The 21255-nt window shown below is 36.8% G+C and overlaps 1 protein-coding gene across 4 annotated transcripts in view; it reads right to left on the bottom strand.

Annotated features, from left to right (window-relative positions):
* Window positions 1-2124: 2124 nt before the first annotated feature.
* Window positions 2125-21255, bottom strand: part of Lpp (LIM domain containing preferred translocation partner in lipoma) — a 694475-nt gene continuing 675344 nt past the window's right edge. For all 4 annotated transcript variants that reach the window (XM_013019488.1, XM_013019487.1, XM_013019486.1 and 1 more), the window contains 3 exons: window positions 20958-21136; window positions 8829-8949; window positions 2125-5828 (listed from right to left, as the gene is read on the bottom strand). In XM_013019488.1, the coding sequence (XP_012874942.1) occupies window positions 5700-5828; window positions 8829-8949; window positions 20958-21136 (429 nt within the window). In that variant the 3' untranslated portion in view covers window positions 2125-5699. The remainder of the gene's footprint in view (window positions 5829-8828; window positions 8950-20957; window positions 21137-21255) is intronic.

The following is a 21255-nucleotide window of genomic DNA, read 5'->3' as shown; positions in this document are numbered from 1 at the left end:
AAATCTAGACAATGCCACTGGAAACAAAAGCACTATAACCCAGGCCATATTACTGTATACAGAGTAAGTACAGGTTGAGCTTGATAGATTCTATTGCAGTTGACCTGAATGAAAGCAATGTGTGGGATGATTCTCCGTATAGTGTTTAGGAAATTATTATTAAAATGAGATGAGGAAGGGAGGACAATGTAGAGAGATAAAAGTTGTAAGAAAGGGTGGCAATTTAAAGATGGCATATAACTGATATTAGAATACTATACATATACTCATTCTAATTTTGTTTTTAAATAAAAGCTAGAAGTAGGAATCTTTATTAGTATACTTAAAGACTTCTGTAAATTAAGTGACAAGCAGAAATGAAGAGTAAAGATTTTAATGTTTTCTTTAAAAATAACTTCAGTTGAATTAAAATGCCTCTTCCACATAGCTCCCCCACAAAATAAGCCACATGCTTACTGGCTGGCTGAAATAAGAGTCTATACCTCAACAAAAGAAACAGGAAAGTAAAACAGAGGAATGCATTCGTATCTTAATGAATATATGCCTTTAATTCATGATCCAATAAAAACTCAATTGATGGCTTACTATAACTCTTATGATTCAATTATTAAGATTTAATATTATCATGGGTTAAATGCTATACATTAAAATTTTAGAAAGATAATCATTTTCCCTTGCAACAGAGAAAATGATTAAGTTTCAATGAAAAAATGATATGCTGCCACTAAAACGTAATTATTTTGTGGTCAAAATGCTTTGGGTTTGAAAACAAAGTTTCAACTTTGTCTCACATTATTTTTGCAGATGGACAGAAAGCCTAGACCAGCCATAAATGAATTTTCCAAGAACTGTCTGCTTCCCTGATGAAGATATACCCCCATCTCACTCCATGACTAAACACAAGTTTAAAGATATGAACCTTAAGATGAAGGTATTTTGGATGCCATATATATTTTCTAGTAGGTTTTCTCCTTATAGAACTTATTACAGTTCCATAAGGATGATGGACGAATGACTTATTACAAGTTCAACTTGGGTAGCATAACAGGCATAATAGAAAAAAGGAAGAAAGTAGGAAAGAAGGTAAGATAGGAAGAAAGAGGAAAAATGGAAAGGATACAGGGATTAATTATTCTTTGCAAATCATAGTAAATCATAGTCTGACTCTTTCTTTTTAAAGTTTAAAACAAATCTGTGTCAAGTGAAGAACTTGTCCTGAAATGTTCATAATTGCACTATATTAATGACTTGCTCAGAACCAGGACCCAAATTTACCTATTCACTATCAAGAAAAACAAAGGCGACTGAAGTACAAAAGAAGATGGCATGTGGGTGGAGAAGGCTCACATCTCTGCCTTTATTATCTGAATAAAACCAGAGTAAAACCTAATCACAAACACGGACAACATCTACTATATTAGTTTCTGGCATAGAATGTTTTTACAACTGGAAGGACCCAGGAGAACCTTCCAGAAGAAGAAGAAAAAATACTATTTGAGGATGTTAAGGGGGATTCAGAGTCTTCTGGATGTGTTTTGAAATTCTGCTGAGTATATATTTGGGATTTTGGGATGACTGTTTCCATTACTGACCTCAGCAGAATAGTCATAGTAGTATAAATAGATTATTTAAAAATAAGGCACAATCGTGGGTTGTTTTCTGATTGTCAGTGCACCAAAAGAGGCATCCTCGGAAATGGACTAGAGGCACATTTTGCAGAGGTATATCTTTTTCAGTTTGCTGGCTTTCTACAGATGGCTAAAGCAGGGGTATGGAACATGCTGTCATATTTCATTCATAACACACATGTACCGCAGCTCTAGGCAACAGATGGACAATCACTTGTTTAAACTACAAATGTGAAAAACTAAGGTAGAATGGCAATATTTCTAGAACTGTATATGAAAAAAAAAGCCTTTCCAAGCCAAGAGGGATGGTGAGAGGCTGTGAGGTTATATCAGTGTTTCCCTGATCTCCCTAGCAGCTGCCATCATTTTCCCAACACCTTTCAAAACTTGATAATGGAAGGATCAGGGGGCAACAGACACAGATTTGACAAGAGAAGCCCTAACCATATCAAATAGAAATAACACTGTTATTCCTGGCTGGTTCACATTAATAGGATTTTTAATTTTTTAAATTTTTGCTAACTAGGAACATGGATGGCAGTTGCATTTTCAGAGTCCTGTTTATCTTCTACTACCTATCTACTCCAGCCTCATTAAAAAAGCACTCTCTTCTTCCTCTGGACACAAATGTAATATACTTCTTTAAGGTATATGGCTAGGGTTACCTTCTTTGAATACCAGCACGAGCATTTGCAGAATCTCTTATAGGAAATCATTATATCTATTTGTTAATCAGTATACACCCCATGAGGAAGTTTGGATCAGGGAATTTGCTCCTTCAGAAACACCAGTGTGTCGAGAATAGGGAAAGGAACCCTCATCGTTGAGCTGCAAAGATGTTGGCATCTCATATCTTGGATTCCTTATACTGGGATGCATGATTTATTTTTTAGTTTTAAAGACAATTTTGTTTGTCAACCAGACTCCACATTGAGTCAGTAGGAGCTGAAGATCCAAACATTCAAAAATTCATACTTTGGGGCTCAGTGGCAGAACATTTTGCCTAACATGTGTGAAGTTCTGGGTTCATTTCTGAGCACTGCAAAAACAATTGACAATCATCTTATTATGAAATAGTCTGAGGAGCCATGGCAGAGCATTTTGCCTTTTCTTTTTTATGTCTCTCATATTACACAAAAATAGCAGATATTTGTGCTTTTGATACTTAAAAAATATGGTATATTTTCTTACAAACTTTGTGCTATAGACTCTATTCTTTTATACTATTCATGTATTAAAAGGATAACAATCAAGATAATATATCAAAAGAAAATGAGTATCATCAAGTTAATATGATCTTTATAACTCTGTTATAGGCAATATTTCAGGTATATAACACAGAAAAAGGGTGACTTTTCTTTATGTAAATCAAAGGATTTACAGAAAAAGAAAAAAGAGAAATATAAATCATATACTTAGGAAATCCTAGAGTAAAATATGGTAGGATCCTTTCCTTATTAGATCTTGTGAAAGGAAAACATCTAAGTCTAAATATTTCTGTGTATGTGCACATTCCTTCTTATAAAATTATAAGTCTATATTAAAAAGAGATTTACTTTAAAAGTCTTTGGTAAAGATACTCTGAGGTGATGTGATAAGAACACAGTATAATGATTGTAAGCAAGTTCTCCTGGTAGAGCCACAGGATGGGCTTGTGACAGCACTTTTTTAAAAAAAAACTTTTTCTTTTATGTAAACATTTGGTTGCATACAGATCTAAACTTAACAAACAAGTAGGATGGCATTGCATTTTTATAGTGTGAATACTTCAATCTTTTTTTGTTGGAATAATTTATAGGAATAAATGATTGTATTTCCAGCAATAAAACATAACCCTCCATAAACTCCATCCTAATTTTGGCCTAAATATATTTCCCCACAAAGTATTTCATAGTAAACATATTAATAAATCAATATAAGAGGATTATATTATACTAGCAGTCAGTGCTCTTTGAAGGGAATTTGCATAGTGTGACTTTTTTGATCTGAAACACAGGAATTCAGAAACACAGTGTCCACTGTATCCTGAAATTCACATACTGCCCCTATATGAATATCATTCTATTTCACATTATGAGAAATATAAGATCAACAATAAGAGCAGGACAGTGGTGAAAGAGAGCTGTTGAAATTCATGACTTTGTTGGTTTTACACACAATTGTTGAACAAAAGCAAATACGCCATAGATTGAGTTAGATGAACTGTGATGCTATGGGCTTAAGGTTTTCTTATTCTTTTTTTTTTTTCTTAAATCATGTATATGATGATTCCTACATTCAACTAGAATTTCTAAGGCACGAGTTGCAATTTAAAACATGTACAAATAAGTTTTCATTTCTGTTTTGGTTGTTAAAATTTAAAAAAAAAATTCAGACCAGAAAAATCCTCTGCATCATCAGGCATAAAAAGGTTTGTGAAATTAGGGAGGGATACTCATTAAATGTGACTGTATTTCTTAAACTTGATGTTAGGTATAGAGGAATTCATTATATTATTTGTATTTATATTTTTTTGTATATTTAAAGTACTCCATAACTTAAAAGTATATACCTGCCTGTGGAATTTTAAAAGAAAACTTAAAAAAAACTCAACTCCCAAATACTTAATTAGTTTAAAAAAATGGCAACTTGCCATTGCTAAGCTAGGTATCTCTCAAGTGAAACATGCTAGAACTTAATTTGGATCTGCAATTGGCAAGCAAGTGTTTCACTGGCTAATAAGAGTTTGAATACAGATTCTAGGCAGAGATTCTGCATATTTTTAGCACAGAAAGGATTTTTTTTTACAGTGATTGTCTTTGAAAGTGTGGTATAAATGTCACACTAATGATATGAAAATGTCTCCTGCAATATGTAATTCAAGTTGCAAGAAGGATTAGGAGAATAATAAAACTGTGGTTTCACAATCTTGAAACCATTTCTTTCTTTTTAAAGTAAATGCAACAAAGCTACACAACTTCATTTTGTGTGCCTTGATTTGCAAAAGTAAGGCAAAAAAGACTTGTGTCTGGGGAGTTGAAAAAGAGAAAAGAGCAAAAAGAAGGAATTTTAGCTATTTTTAATAGGTAAATTCCTCTAGAGAAAGTCAATATTCTTAATTGTGTTTTGACTACTAGGAAAGAAAACACATATAAAATACGATTTTATGTTATAGATAGTTCTAAGCTGGAAAGTGGGACAGTACTGAAAATGTTACAAAAGCAAATCTGTCTACATATGTCCAAGTCATTTGGAAAGGTAAATCTAAAGACAGAACAAAGGATAATAATGCATTTTTCCCCACGCAGCCTTAAAATGCTTTGTGTAGCATATCCCACCCAGTAATCATTTTTAGAAAACAACTAAAGCTTGGTTCTCAATCACCAACTATTAATTATGGACCCATACTATTTTCTGATGAGATTTAGCCATGGATCAGCATAGATTTTTGAATTTGGATTGATGTAATTCAAATTGGAGCTTATTTGAATGTATTGTACTTTATAACAAATTTTTGTAGCCGAACATGGAAGAATGTACATTGTTTTTTTCCTTTATGGCACATGCGTGGTAGAGAGCAACAGGAAAATATACTTTTCAATACAGAGCAACAGAATGGCTAACCAACCCTAAAGCCACAAGCAGTCAGGAATATTGGGATCAGACTGCAAGCTATGAGCACCTGTGAGTTGGAACATTCACCCAGGGAGGAAAAAAAAAATCATGTGACAGCAAATACCACATTAAAAAAAAAAAACTATTCAACCAGAAGAAAAGCGAGAAAAACATGGGGATTAAAGTTAGAGGAATGCAGAAGTGAATGAGACAGTATAATCCGTGCAAAAATGTGAAAGTCTTTAGAACAAAGGCCTATGGAGGCCTTACATGATCACTTGTGAAGTGTGTATTTGATAAGAACTTAAAAGGACAAAAAACCAACTCATAATCTATGTGTTTCTAAAGAAAGGTTAACATCAGATGAAGAACAAAGCTTGATTGCCTTGCCTCTACTTTTCCTATTCCTTCCCTTTGTGTGTGTTTCATTCTTCTCGGTGCTGCTGTGCAGTTAGCAGTGAAAGCAAGCTGCTGGATCTACAGGTCAGTGCTCGCCTTGGCTGTTAGCACCCTGATACGAGTAGAGTTGCAGGTCTTGCAGAGGATGTGTCCATCCAAGGGGTAGCAACCTTGATTGTCTCCTTCAGACAGAAGACCACCACAATCCTAGAAAATTAAAGATAGAAACAATGTCAATTCAAATGTGCGTACATGAAATCCAATGCGTCAGCTTTATAGTCAAGGCCTTCACAGAGGGGCGGCTTGCTATCTATCCTGCTTCAAGTAACATCAAGACTTGCCATCTTCCCTGTTCCAAGTAAAAAGCATGATGTATTCTGAATCAAACTCAATTAGACATTATAGACATAAATTCAAAAGGAGTAAAAGGACTCTTTTAAATGCACTTGAAATGAAGAAACACCAAGAGCCCAGTGGATTTCAGTTCCAAAGGCAACCTTGTTGCCTCAAATGAAAATAGCAATAACCAGAGAGGGGAAAAAAGTGATCTAATCCATCTTTAACCTGAATTGGCAGCTTAAAGATCTCTGTAAAGGAATGCACAGGTTCAGGAATGGAAATCTTGAGCCCTTTCTGGGCCAAAACAAAGAGAGTAATTCCTGCCAAGAAGGACCACCACTGGTTTCTGCATACCTATTTCAACTGTAGTAAAATAGTATGAAATCTTATAGGTTGTGGAGAACAATAGTTCACTTCACAAAGAAGATAGTACAATGTAGAGGAATGCATACCAACTATGAGAGGCTCAAGGGGTACTTGTCCTTAGTGTTTGCCACTGCACACAAGTCTGACTGTAACTCTCAAACCCTGCATTTTCTATCTTACCAAGCTCTTTGGAGAGCCAGAGCAGAAAATGGATGTAGTCATCATTTGAAGAAAAAAAAAAACCAGAGAATCACGTAAGTGCAAAAGATTGTCCTTCTGTCAACAGTACCTCTGATGATCCATGTTGGAAAGTGTTAGTAGTTAAATGCTGGTCATTTTCTTTGGAGAAAACGGGTGTCCTTGGAAAGTAAATCCAAATGCTATAGGTTACAACTGCTACAAATCGCATGTCTGTTACCCAGCAATGGCAAGGAGAGGTTAATGGAACTCATGTCACATGAAAATTTAGCTTCAAACTAGGCGTGGTTCAGAATGCAGTGGCAGTAACAGTCATGCTCCGCAGGAACTTTGGCTTCCCCAAGAAGGGTCACTGGATCTATTGTAGTTCTAGAGGCCTTTAGGAAATTGGGCAATAGAACTAAGCAAAATCTTTCTGTTGCAATACAAGAAGGCTATTTCATAAGAGGTGTAGTTTCAAGCACTCCGTGGAGCATCATCTGGGCACCTTGAGGAGCCCACAGTTGGTCACGGCACTGGAGTTATCAATACCTAGAATCTCAGAGCCAAAGGGAGCCTTTACAGAGTAGCCACTGCAGCCTTCTGTCACTGTCACACAGAAAGAGACGGCAAGAGACAGAGAAGGAATTCGTCTACATATGAATTTATACAAGGACTAGAATGATGCTTTGTTCTTTTCTGTCTGTAATGTTTTTCTCTCTTCTAATTCAACATTCTTTCCATTTTTATAGCTTTCTTCTGAAGAATTTCTCAGCATTTTAAAGCAAATCTAATTTATATAGCTATCATTTAACTCAATAGGAGAAAGGCGCATTTCAGGCAAGCCACTTAAAAAGTCAAAGCCCATTTGTACATAGATCAAGTATGTGAGAAATTCTGGGAAACCTTGTTCTTGGAGCCCCAGTTTCTCCATCTATAAAGTATCTATTAGATCTTAGGCACTCATCATTTGGTCTATTTTAAACATAATGGATGGGCACTGTTTTTCTTTTAAGTCATAAAACCTTGTAGAAAAGCTGTTGGTTTTGTATTATCTTTTCTTATGTTAATGCTGGAACAAGGCATGCAACTTGGGCTGTAGGGCAAACCAAAGCACAAGACATAAAACAGATGGTCAGTTACAGCTAAAGCAGCAACTGGAATAAATATAGTTCCAGAGAGGCCATAGCCCCATAAGCCAGTGTCCTGGGATGATCTCCTAGCTAGATGAGGCGTGAGTATAAGGAGATTATTCCACACAGAAAAGGGGGTTCAAAGTGCTTCTCAGAAGAGCTAGTAAAAAATAAGGAAACTGTTTCAAAGTAAATCTGTAGAACTAAGAAACTATTTTAAAATCATTAAAATTCCAGGAGGAAAGGCCTATCCTACATTAACAGCCTAATGTTCCATAGATTTTAGCTGACCTCCTCTGTTTCAGAAGAACGTCTCTTGTCTTTTCTAGTCTGAATTACAGGTCTGTATTCCCAGGATCCTTCTGCATGACTCCTCTATTATGCTTAACAGGCATCTGACCTCATGTGTGAGTGTGTGTTTTATGTGTATTTGTGGGTTTTCCGCTACTGGGACTAGAAATGAGAGCCATGTGCTCTCTCTGGGCTTTTTTGATAACTGTTGTTGCTTTACCACTTGAGTCACACTGCAGTTCTGGATTTTGCTGGTTAATTGGAATATCTGATTTGTCTGCTTAGGGTGGTGTTGAACTGTGATCTTCAGATCTCAGCCTCCTGAGTAGTTATGGTTTTAGGCTTGAGCCACTAGCACCATGCTAGTTCGTTGCCTTCTAAATGTTTAGTCAGTACTTAGTAATCAATACACCAATGTCTATGACTTTGAACCAGAATCTCTGACCTTTCTGAAATAAATGAATGCCTGACATCATAGATATAGATAAGCAGAAGATTGGAGTCATAAGCATTCAGTATGATGACAATAATAATGATACCATATTTCTCAATAACAATATTTTCAAATGTCTAAATTATTTTTAAAAGATGTCCATTGATTCACGACTTTGTATTTTAATGTCTAGCCACATTTTGGAGTTATGAATTTTAGTGCTTGCTAAAATAATTACAAATTTGTGTGGGAAACGTAAGGTGACTTATACAATGTCACTTGAAATCAATGACATATACAATGTCACTTGAGTTTACTTGAATTCAATGAGCTAAAACCCAAGTCCATTGATGCTAGCACCAAGGTTTTCCCCAGAGTGAAGGATTGCTACAAGTATTAGTACTCAGCTCTAATGAGCCATTCCATGCCTGCCACGCAGTAGCAAGACATGAGGAAGCCAGTACAGACCTCACAGCGGTAGCAGTGCACATGGAAATCACGGTCCAGAGCCACAATGCGAACAGTCTCCTCCTGGCCTGGGGCTGGCATGATTGGCTCCTTGCACACAGAACATCGAGGTGCAAATTTCCTGAAAAATGAAGAAAGTGTGTTTAGACCCTTAGTATATTCATCAACAAACAGCTACAGAAGAAAAAAAAAAGACACAAATCAGAGTCAAGACCATGGGTCTGAGTTTCATGTACAATCTTGAACAAGTCATATTTCTTCTGCAGCCTACTTCCTCATCTGCACAAGGGACTTACGACAACTGAGTCATATTTGATTTGGTGGAGGAGTGTGTGAATTGCTTTGTATGAAGAGTGTGTAGGAGCACTTTACCACAATAGCGTGTCATATGCAATGTGCTTGTGCATAGATTCCTGCTACAAGCACAAAGCTCAGTTGAACAGAGGGAGGCATGGTTCATGCTTTTGATTTCTATAATTCTAGATGCTTTCCTTTAGCCCTAGTTTGCTATCTTTGCCTCCTTTCCAACTATTAAAGCCTCTTTTCTGAAATGTGTCTTGAATTCTAGAAACCAAGACAAGAATTCTCTAATCCATAGCTCGTCTGAATGACAGAGACTAGTGAGTTTAACTATGCATTACACTAAACTTAACAACAATCAATTCTAAATTTCTTGCATTTTGCCCACATTAAACTTTTGTTTAAAAAGAGATGTCAAGTTCATTATTCTTTAAAGTTTTTTTACACTACTAAAATCTATGTTCACAGAAACATATATACTCATACATATATGAATATGTTTTTGAGGATCTGATTAAGAATTTTATAGTTTCTTCTAAGTATTTTTTTACTATTATATTACCTACAGGTCCTAACTTTTTCTTTCTTGTAACAGATCTAGGCTTGATCTTCTTGGAAATTAGAGATGGCATTTGTGAAGGTATAGAATGAGACATGATTTGAAATGGACATGAATAGAAACTGAAGATACTAAAAAAGTCAGGCTATGCAACTCAGCCTATTCATGGTAATGGTTTTAAGATTAATGATGTTAAAGTTTATCTATTTGTAGTTCAACTTAAAAGGAAATAATGGTAGTAATCTAATACTTTACAGAGCATTTTATGGTTGTCAAAGCATTTTTACATACATTATATTCTCTATATACATATTAATTTTCCTGGCAGCACCCAAAAGGCATCTGTATGGCTGCAATCTAAATAAATATGAGTTAAGCAGCAGATCAATTGATTGCTATGAAAGAAAAATTAAAAGGATCATGGTATGCCTGTAGCAGCAATCAGAGTTGTTATAAGTGGTATTTTATTCAAGAAGGAGTTTAAATATTCAACGGTAAAAAAATGCTTTGGACTACCTGATTATTTTTGAATCTAGGTCATTAATAGTGAAATAAGCAGGCTTCTGTTTCAGCTGCAAAATTTCCTTTTCTCAAATCCACTGGAACTATAGACTCTGAAAGTATCCATACCTTCCCCACATTTTTTGCATGTTTTTAATTGCAAAAATACTGTTACAGTTACATGAGCAAGGTAATGAGTACATTTCCTACTGAGCATTGTTCTTCCTCCTTTGTTTTTCCCCTACCATCCCTTCCCTCCTACCTCCACAACTATCCCCCTTCCCCCCTCCCACCCAGCCAAAGTTGTAAAGTTCGTTTTCAATATAGTGTCTTGTACATCTCATTGTTACAATGGGTCAACCTGAATCACTTTTTAAGCAATTTTTTCCCTTCCCCTCCCCAAATCAGAGAAGTGTAAATACAAGATGCAAGGCACTGGAATCAAATACAGTGAAAACAGGGGTTATACCATGGGAGAGAAACATACAAAGAAACATACAAAGAAATAAAAAAAATCACATAGTATATTATAAAGATGTTAGAAACAATAGCAAGCAAGAAAAAAAAATACTGTGTCCCTATCTTGGAGTTCATTTCTTTCGCTTAACATCAGGTTATATGGTCATATGTATATAGCTTTTGACCTTTTCTGCTTGTCCTAGACATGTATTAGTTATTGCAAATAAGGGAAACCATGGGACCTACGTTTCTTTGGGCCTGGCTGACTTCATTTAATAAAAGTTTTTCCAAGTCTTTCCATTTCCTAACAAATGGGGTGATATCATTCTTTCTGATGGAGGCATAGAATTCCACAGTGTGTATGTGTGTGTGTGTGTGTGTGTGTGTGTGTGTGTGTGTGTGTATTACATTTTCTTGATCTATTCATTTACTGAGGGGCATCTGGGTTGGTTCCATATTTTAGCTATGGTAAATAATGCTGTGATAAACATAGTTGTGCTGGTAGCCTTAGCATGACCTTGTTTGTGATTGTTTGGGTAAATGCCCAAAAGTGGGATTTCTGGGTCATAGCAGACCTCTACGTGGAGTCTTTTGAGGAACTTTCCTACTGCTTTCCAAAGTGCATGAACAAGTTTACACTACTACCAACAGTGTAGTAACTTTCCTTTTGGGCCACATCTCCTCCAGCATCTGTTGTTATTAGATTTCTTGATTATGGCCATTCTGAGGTGAGGTGGAATTTCAATGTTGTTTTGATTTGCATTTCTTTTATGGCTAGAGAGGTTGAACATTTCTTCATGTGTATACTGGCCATTATTATTTCTTCTTCAGAGAAGTAGCTCTTTAAGTTGTTAGCCCACTTATTTACTGGGCAGTTGTTTCTTTGAGGATTTGTTGTTGGGGGATTTAATTTTTTGAGTTCCAGGTATATTTTAGATATGAGACCCTTGTCCCTTGTATGGCTAGTGAAGATCTTCTCCCAATCTGTGGGCTTTCTATTGATCTTGCTAGCTATGTCCTTTGCCATGCAGAAGCTCTGCAGTTTCATGCAATTCCATTTGTCCAACCTTTCTTTGATTTGTTGTGTTTCTGGGTCTCTATTAAGAAAATTTCAGCCTGTGCCAAGGAGACCTAGGGTTTTTCCTATTCCTTCCTGTAATGTTTTCAGAGTGTCTGCTTTGACTCAGAGGTCTTTGATCCATTTGGAGTTGATTCTGGTGCAGGGTGATATATAAAGATCTAGGCTTTAGTTTTTCTACAGGTAATTAACCAATTTTGCCAGCACCATTTACTGAAGAGGCTGTATTTTTTCCATTCTTTTTTTTAATGTCTAACATTTTTCCCTCTCTCTTTTTAAAATTTTTTTTATTGTGAAAATACTGTACAGATGGATTACAATTACATGGGCAAGATAATGAGTACGTTTCTTATCAAGCATTTGCAGCCTCCTCCTTTGTTTACCCTTCACATCCCTTCCCATCCTCCCCCCCCCCCCCCCACCAAATCCTCCCCCCACCAAAGTTGTAAAGTTCTTTTTCGATGTGACAACTTGTACTTCTCATTGTTGCAACGGGTCCACCTGTATCCTTAAATGACTTGTTTTTCCCCTTCTCCTCCACAAATTTTACTGACATCAAATACAGTGAAAGCAGGGGTTATACTGTGGGGGAGGGACATACAAAGCAACAAAAAAATAATCTTATAAATGCATTAGAAACAAATGCATGAAAGAAAAAAAACATTTAAATGCATATCAAAGGGTTCATTTTCCTAACATCACATTATCTGACCTTTTCTGCTTGACTCAGACATATACTAGATATGGCAAATAAGGGAAACCATGGGACCTATGTTTCTTTGGGCTTGGCTTACTTCACTTAATATAATTTTTTTCCAAGCCTTTCCATTTCCTAACAAATGGGGCAATGTCATTCTTTCTGATGGAGACATAGAATTCTATTGTGTTATATACCACATTTTTTTTTATTGTGAACATACTGTACAGAGGGGTTACAATTATATGGGCAAGATAATGAGTACATTTCTTATCAAGCATTGCAGCCTCCTCCTTTGTTTACCCTTCACATCCCTTCCCAGCCTTCCCCCGCCCCCCCCACCAAATCCTCCCCCCCCCAAAGTTGTAAAGTTCTTTTTCGATGTGACAACTTGTACTTCTCATTGTTGCAACGGGTCCACCTGTATCCTTAAATGACTTGTTTTTCCCCTTCTCCTCCACAAATTTTACTGACATCAAATACAGTGAAAGCAGGGGTTATACTGTGGGGGAGGGACATACAAAGCAACAAAAAAATAATCTTATAAATGCATTAGAAACAAATGCATGAAAGAAAAAAAACATTTAAATGCATATCAAAGGGTTCATTTTCCTAACATCACATTATCTGACCTTTTCTGCTTGACTCATACATACACTAGATATTGCAAATAAGGGAAACCATGGGACCTTTGTTTCTTTGGGCTTGGCTTACTTCACTTAATATAATTTTTTCTAAGCCTTTCCATTTCCTAACAAATGGGGCAATGTCATTCATTCTGATGGAGACATAGAATTCCATTGTGTATACATACCACATTTTCTTGAACCATTCATCTTGGTTGGTTCCATATCTTAGCTATAGTAAATAATGCTGCAATAAACATAGTTGTGCTGGTAACTTTAGTGTGGTCTTGTTTGTAACCATTTGGGTAAATGCCCAAAAGTGGGATTGCTGGGTCATAGGGAGCTCTATGTGGAGTCTTTTGAGGAACCTCCATACTACTTTCCAAAGTGGTTGAACACGTTTACACTCCCACCAACAATGCAGTAAGGTTCCCTTCTGTCCACATCCCCTCCAGCATCTGTTGTTATCATAACCCTCATCCCAAAACCAGGCAGGGACTCATCAAGAAAGAGAATTATAGACCCATATCTTTGATGAAAATTGATGCAAAACTTCTCAACAAAATTTTGGCCAATCGACTTCAACAATTCATCCAAAAAATCATACACCACGATCAAATATGATTCATTTCAGGGGTGCAAAGCTGGTTCAATATATGCAAATCAATTAATATAATACATCACAACAACAGGAGCAAGGATAAGAACCACATGGTTATCTCAATAGATGCAGAAAAAGCATTTGACAAGATCCAACACCCCTTTATGATGAAGGCTTTGGAAAAATTAGGAATCCATGGGACATTCCTCAATACAATAAAGGCTGTATATGACAAACCTACAGCCAGAGTTATACTTAATGGTGAAAAACTAAAGCCATTTCCTCTTAACTCAGGAGCAAGACAAGGATGGCTTTTTTCCATTCTATTTTTTTTTTTTTTGCTCCCTTATCAAAGAGTAGGTGGCTAGAGGCTAGAGGTCTGGGGTTTATTTCTGGGTTTTCAGTTCTATTCCATTGGTCCTCAGGTCTGTTCTTTTGATAGTACCAAGCTGTTTTGATTACTATGGCTTTGTAGTAGAGTTTGAAATTTGGTATTGATATTCTTCCAGCACTGTTCTTTCTGTTAAGGATCATTTTTGCTATTTGGGGTCTTTTATTGTTCCATATGAATTTTTGGATTGCTTCATCTATTTCATTGAAGAATGAGGTTGGATTTGATAGGTCTCACATTATATTTGTAGATAGGCTTTGGAAGTATAGCCATTTTCATGATGTTGATCCTTCCAATCCAGGAGCATGGGAAGTTTTTCCACTTCCTAAGTTCTACTTTGATTTCTGTTTTCAGGTTTTTAAAGTTTTCATCGTAGACATCCTTCACTTCTTTAGTTAGCTCCTAGATATTTTATTTTTTGTGAGTCTATAACAAAAGGAGTTGCTTTCCTGATTTCAGACACACTTTCTCATTGTTGGGATACAGAAAAGCCATTGATTTTTATTTTTTTTTTAATTTTTAAAATTTTATACCCTGCTACTTTGCCAAAGTTTCAAATCAGCTGTGGTTACTTGGGAGTGGAGTCCATGTGGTTCTTTAAATACAAGATCATCACATGTATGGTGTATATGTGTACACCGTTATATGTTATAGATCGTGATAGACAATTTGCTCCAGGAAAGTTAGAATCAACTTGTGAGTTTAAATGAGCATCATTATTCCACAATACTGTGAAATTTGGGAAATTATGTAATCACTTAATCACAATTTAAAAAAAAAGAACCTCGGGGAAGGTAGGGAGAGAAAGGATGGTAGGGGGAAAACAATGGAGGGGGTAACAATGCTCAATAGGAAGTGTACTCATTACCTTACTCATGTAACTGTAACCCTCTGTATAGTATATTTACAATAAAAAATTAAAAAAAATACAAGATCATGTCATCTGCAAAGAGGGAGAGTTTTACTTCATCTTTCCCTATATGGATCCCTTTTATGTTTGCCTCATGTCTTATTGCTATAGCTAGGCATTGTAGTACTAAATTGAAGGGAAGTAGAGAGAGAAGACATCCTTGTCTAGTTCCTGAGTTTAGAGGAAATGGCTCTAGTTTTTCATCATTAAGTATAATGCTGGCTGTAGGTTTGTCATATACAGCCTTTATTGTATTGAGGAATGTTCCATGAATTCCTAGTTTTTCGAGAGCCTTCATCATAAAGGGGTGTTAGATCTTGTCAAATGTTTTTTCTGCATCTATTGAGATAATCATGTTGCTTTATCCTTGATGAATTATATGAATTGATTTGCATATATTGAACTAGCTTTGCATTCCTGAAATGAATCCTTTTTGATTGTGGTGTATAATTTTTTTTGATGATTTTTTGAAGATGATTGGCCAAAATTTTGTTGAGAAGTTTTACATCGATGTTCATCAAAGAAATGGGTCTATAGTTCTCTTTCTTTGATGAGTCCCTGCCTTGTTTTGGGATGAGGGTTATGATGGCTTCATAGAATGAGTTCAGTAGTGAACTTTCTCTTTCAATTTTATTGAAGAGTTGGAGGAGTGTTGGTGAGTTCTACTTTGAAGGCCTTGTAGAATTCTGCTGTAAATCCATCCGGTCCTGGACTTTCCTTAGATGTGAGGTATTGCAATGCATTTTCTATGTCAATGCTTGATATGGGTCTGTTAAGTTGGTTTAACTCATCTTGGTTTAGGTTCAACATGTTGATATTTGCAAGGAAAGCATCTATTTATTCTAGATTCTCAAACTTATTAGCATAAAGGTTTGAGAAGTATTCCCTTATAATGTTTTGAATCTTGGTTGTTTCTTTGGTGATGTTTCCATTCTCATCTCTGAGTTTGTTTATTTGGGTGTGTTCTTTTTCTGATAAGATCTACTAAGGGTCTGTCAATTTTGTTAATTTTTTTGAAGAACCAACTCTTTGTTTTGTTGATTCTTTCTATGGATTTTTTGGATTCTAATTCATTTAATTCTGATTTAATTTTAATTATTTGTTTCCATCTACTGGATTGGGGGTTTAACTTCCAGCTCTTTTCAAGGAGCTTCAGATGTCTCATTAAATTATTAGTTACAGATCTCTCCAATTTGTTGGTGTAGGAACTCAGAGCTATAAACTTGCCTCTGAGTACTGCCTTTGCTGTGTCCCAGAGGAGCTGGTAATTTGAGTGTTCATTTTTGTTGAATATCATGAACATTTTAACTTCCTTTCTAATCTCTTCCATGACCCACTGGTGGTTCAACAGTGTGTTGTTCAGCCTCCATGTGTTACAGGACTTTCTTTGGTGGCTTTTGGTGTTGAGAGTTCTAATTTTATTCTCTGTGTTCTGAGAGAATGCAGGACATAATTTCAATGTTTCTGAATTTGGACAAGTTTGCTTTGTGACCTAAAATATGGTCTATTTTGGAAAATGTTCTGTGTGCTGCTGAGTAGAACGTGTGTTCTGATGCTGCTGGGTGAAATATTTGGCAGATGTCTGTTAAGACTAGTTGTTTAGATCTGTGGTTTCTCTTTTGAGTTTTTGCTGAGTTGATCTATCTAGTGGGGATAGTGGTGTGTTAAAGTCCCCTACAATTAATGTCTGTGGATCTACATGAGATTTGAGGGAAAGAAGTGTGTCTTGGATAAATCTGGGTGCTCCCTTGTTTGGTGAATAGATACTTAGATTTGTAATATCCTCCTGAAGGAGAGATCCCTGAATTAGTATGTAGCGACCTTCTTTATCTCTTCTCACTAATTTTAATTTGAAGTCCATTTTATCTGATATTAGGATTGCAACTCCCCCCTGGTTATGGGGGCCATTTGCTTGGTAGATTTTATTCCAGCCTTTCACTTTAAGAATATGTTTGTTTTTATGGGCAAGGTGTGACTCTTGAGGGCAGCAGATAAAAGAATCTTGCTTTTTAATCCACCTAGACAGTCTATGTTGCTTAATTGGAAGAGTTAAGTCCATATTCCCCATTTCTCTAAGTGGAATTACTTCCTATTCTAAGAGAAGAACTCTTTCATTGAGTTTACCTATTTTGAATATTTGCATATAGACATTTGCATATTTGGGGGGACCACTACATTATGAGCTGCAAGAATGAGGCTGTGTTCTACCTTTAACTACCACAACTGATCTAGAAAGGATATTTGAGCAATATCTTGTAACATGTCATATTTCTCTATAAGAAAGAAATTGCCTGGTTTTTGACTCACTCTCAAGGTTCCTCTTTTTTTGGAAAAATGTAAACTGTATCTTTTCTAAGTGATGATTATTTCCTAGCAAGTAGCCTCATTCCATGGTGGCAAAACTTGAAGTAAACAGAATTCCTGGTGTTTTCATTAAAATCCCAGGTTGTCTATTCCAAAGCTTAGTTCAAGGAGTGGATAACAATGGTAATAATAGTAATTAATAATAAGTCTGATGAAAACAGTTATAGTGATCATAACATTATTTATTGTGCTCTAAGTCTATCACTCACTTAAATATTGTTTTCTCTTCACAGTAGCATTATGAGAAAGTGCATCTATTATTTCTATTTTACAAACCAAGGGAGAATTGATGTTAATCATAGCTCATATCCAGCATATTTCTGGCAGTCAACAAATAGTTGCTGATTTAACAAATAAACAAACAAGTATTATAGTTTGAATATGAAATGTCTTCCATGGGCTTATATACTGGGAGTTTACTTGCCAACTGATGGACATTTGGGGAAGTGATCGAAACACAGGGGCTCTGATTTCATCATGGACAAATCTATTTGCTGAGTCATAATTTGATGGCATTATTGGAGGGCAGTGGAGACAGGAAGAAGTGCCTAATTATAGGAAATAGTCATAGGGGGTGTTCCTTTGAAGTGCACATCTTATTCCCAGCCCCTGTGAGTTAACTGCCAGGAGATGAATATCTCTGCCACCCTGTGCCATTTTGCTTTGAGGCACTGATGTCCACAGGAACAGAAACACAATACTAGCCTGTCATGAAGTAGAAAAATCTGAAACTGTGGGCCAAAGTAAATCTTTCCTCCTTTTAATTATTTCTCTCAAGTATTTGTTACATGATCATAGAGTCTAACTAATGCAATCAGGGTGCTATTAGATAGTAGAACAAAGCTGCCACCCATTGACAGGGACAATAAAGCTTTATTTCTCTGGGGTTTCCTCAATGCATGGGCACAGGGGAGTGAGTAAATAAAAAACACTACAACACAGAGCTGAGTGGGAGATCTATACATTCCAGTATTCGTTCTACTAATGTATGCATACCTATTTTATCTTATTGCAAAGAATAATTTAAGGTGGTCCTCTGAGAATGTATACACATATGGAGAATTTACAAAATCCTCTTAACTACAGAGATGTAAATTCAACCATGGGAAAGAAGTCTTCACAGGAGATGGTAGGTGAATTTGGCTCTCAAGAATAGCCAATAGGTGAAGTAGGAAAGTGTTTGGGTAATATGTGTGTATGTGTTTGTGTGTGTGTGTGTGTGTGTGTGTGTGTGTGTGTATGCATGTATATGTGCATGTTTGAAAGGAATCTGTGTCCAATAGAGGACACAAGCCAACCTTAACCAAAAAATGGTTAAGTGGAAAACGGCTCATGAGCAAGGTCTCAAGATTCTGTATTTGGAGGCCCCATTTTTGAAGTCCTGCCTAAAACAGCCACAGCTACATTCCCTGACAACAATCCCTTGTTCCCACTTAGCACACATGGCAAATTATTCTACTTCCATAAGGCCTGCCTGGGTCCCAGAGAGCAGTGATATCTTCCAACTCCGACGAGCTCTTTCTGTGCTTGCTTCATGGTGCTACCTATTCTGCCTTAAATAGCTATCATATCTGTACATACATTCTACTTCCTCTAGCAAGCTTCTAGATGAAAGGCCCTCCCCCCCTCCTCTTTTCTCTCTCTCTTTGTGCAATTCTTCCTTTGATTTTTTCTTTTTTGCACCAAGCACAGTTATTGTTACACAGGGGTTCTCTATAAATGTGAATGGAACTGAATTAAGCTACATTTCCTCAAGGATGACAGATGGAGACCCATTGAAAAGGACCAAGAATAAGCCCCCTCTATTGCCCAATCACCTGTCTGGAACAAGGTTCTATATACCCTGTTTTCTGTGATCTTCTTGCACTTGCAGTGCTCACACTGTGATGAATTGTTAGCTGTTTTGTATTTTAGTACTTGGAAAAATTCTGAAAAATGTTTTCTTATTTTCTTTTCGCAAATGGGGAAAACATCAGAAAGTCTCCTTTTCTACCTACCTGCCAACTAGGCAGACAACATTATTTAAAAATACAATTTCTGACATGAATAGGACTAGTGAGCAGGGACTGGGGCTTGGGATTTTTCTTTTCCCTTTTCTTTGCTTAAGTCTGCTTTTTTGGAGATTTCAGACCCACACACTTATGTCACCAGTCGCAAGTCTCTAATTATGTTCCCCACCAGTAGAAATGAAAGATAAGTGGCAGAGATAGAAGCTTACAGTTGTCAGAATTGATTTCCTGTTTTAATTGAGGGGTATAATATATCAGTCTTTTCCAGCAACAGAAACATGTGTGCTCTGATTATATCTATCAGTCTTTCTGGAATTAGGGTAAACCTAAGAAAGGAGAGAATTGGTGACAGAAATATACTCCTTATTGGTATCTTTTCACTTCCTGAATTAGATGCAGGTTCTTTTTTCCTTGTGCAATTACGAGCTAAAAATATCAATAATGTGAAGTACAATTTATGCTGTGACTGCCCTTTAAAAGTGAGCCCTTCCTTGCCTCATTCAGATTGAGAATTTCTGTGTCTGTTTTTTTTTTTTTAATTCATTCAGCCTCATGTATTCTGGTGAGGTTTTTCACTTTCTCTGCTACTTAGAAAGTGGCTAGGAAATTCATTTTCAAAATATGAGTCTCAGGTTCCTAAACTACTTGTGGAAAGTACCTCTGAGCTGCTGAATGTGAACAGTGTGAAAATTAACCCAGATGGTGCCCTACTAAAAGGCCATAGAACACATACCCAAAGAGGTGAGCATTAGGAACTGAATGTCATCTTTTGTGAGCCAGAAAAACTTTTCTCAAGGCCACTGCCCAACAAATATGGATCCTCTTGCCTAGCATTTGCAAATCACAGCTGTAGCTATCTACAGAAATGCACTTATAACTCACGTGATTGACCAATAGGTTAAGCTAAGGATCTGGTCAAATAAAAATTGTTTAAAAAGGCAAAATTCTGTATTTTCCTCAAAACCTCTCTTACAGAAGGACCTATATAACAAAAAAATGAGGAGGGGAGGGGTATTTTTCCAGGCCTATGGTTTAGTGGCTTTGATCTTGATGCTGTACTTACTAATCTCAAAGCATGAATAATGCTGTAGGAATAAATATCACCAGAAAATATCCTGAGGAAGATAGGACCTGGGTCAGGGAAGAGGCTATGAAAGAGCACAAACCAGACATGCATATGTTAATGAGGGAGAGTGAATTGCTCCCTGTGTTTGCCCTCTGTTGCCTTCCATTCCTGGAGTGTCAGGGATGTACAGGTTGTTGCAGATGGGAGCTTTAGGACAAGGTTTGTTCTGATGACCAAGTTAAAGAGCTTGGAGAAGTTGAACTATTAATCAAACATCACAGGCAGAATGCTGCCTATTTCACATACCCAGACTCTCTGGATGAGTCAATTTTATTACAACTAGTGCCATACAGAGACGATTCTCAGAGAAACCTCGAAACAGAAGCTAAGCTGGCTATTCCCAAGGATGAGCAATTCTTGCCCTGGTTAGGGGCTGGTGATAGATAAGATATTGAAAGGCCTCATTGAATCCTGGGAGTCTATAGCTCAGAGAGAAGCAGGGACTGCCCCATGCCAGACAGACTTCAATAGATCTGACAATGGGAAGGAAATAGAGCAGGTGACTTACTTGTGGAAGTCCTCAATGCAGTGAATGAGCCCACCAGCGTCCACGGTGAATGGGATGCCATCCAGGCTGCGGTGGCACATCACACAGGTGAAACAGTGAGGATGATAGGCCTTCCCAGTGGCACGGAGAATCCGTTCCATGATGGGCTTGGAACACACGTTGCACTGCTCCAGAGTATTCTGAGGAGGAAGAGGAGACTTTATTAGCCTGGGACTGAAGGAGCTCTGAAGAGGAGGAGATTTTTTTTTTTTTTTTTTTACCAAACATCTACTTATCCCAGGACTGAGTGGGGCAGAGC

The sequence above is a fragment of the Dipodomys ordii genome, unplaced genomic scaffold (assembly GCF_000151885.1).
Source record: "Dipodomys ordii isolate 6190 unplaced genomic scaffold, Dord_2.0 Scaffold45, whole genome shotgun sequence".
Classification (NCBI taxonomy): domain Eukaryota; kingdom Metazoa; phylum Chordata; class Mammalia; order Rodentia; family Heteromyidae; genus Dipodomys; species Dipodomys ordii.
The sequence above is the reverse complement of the archived record's forward strand: the minus strand, read 5'-3'. Positions and strand labels throughout refer to the sequence as shown.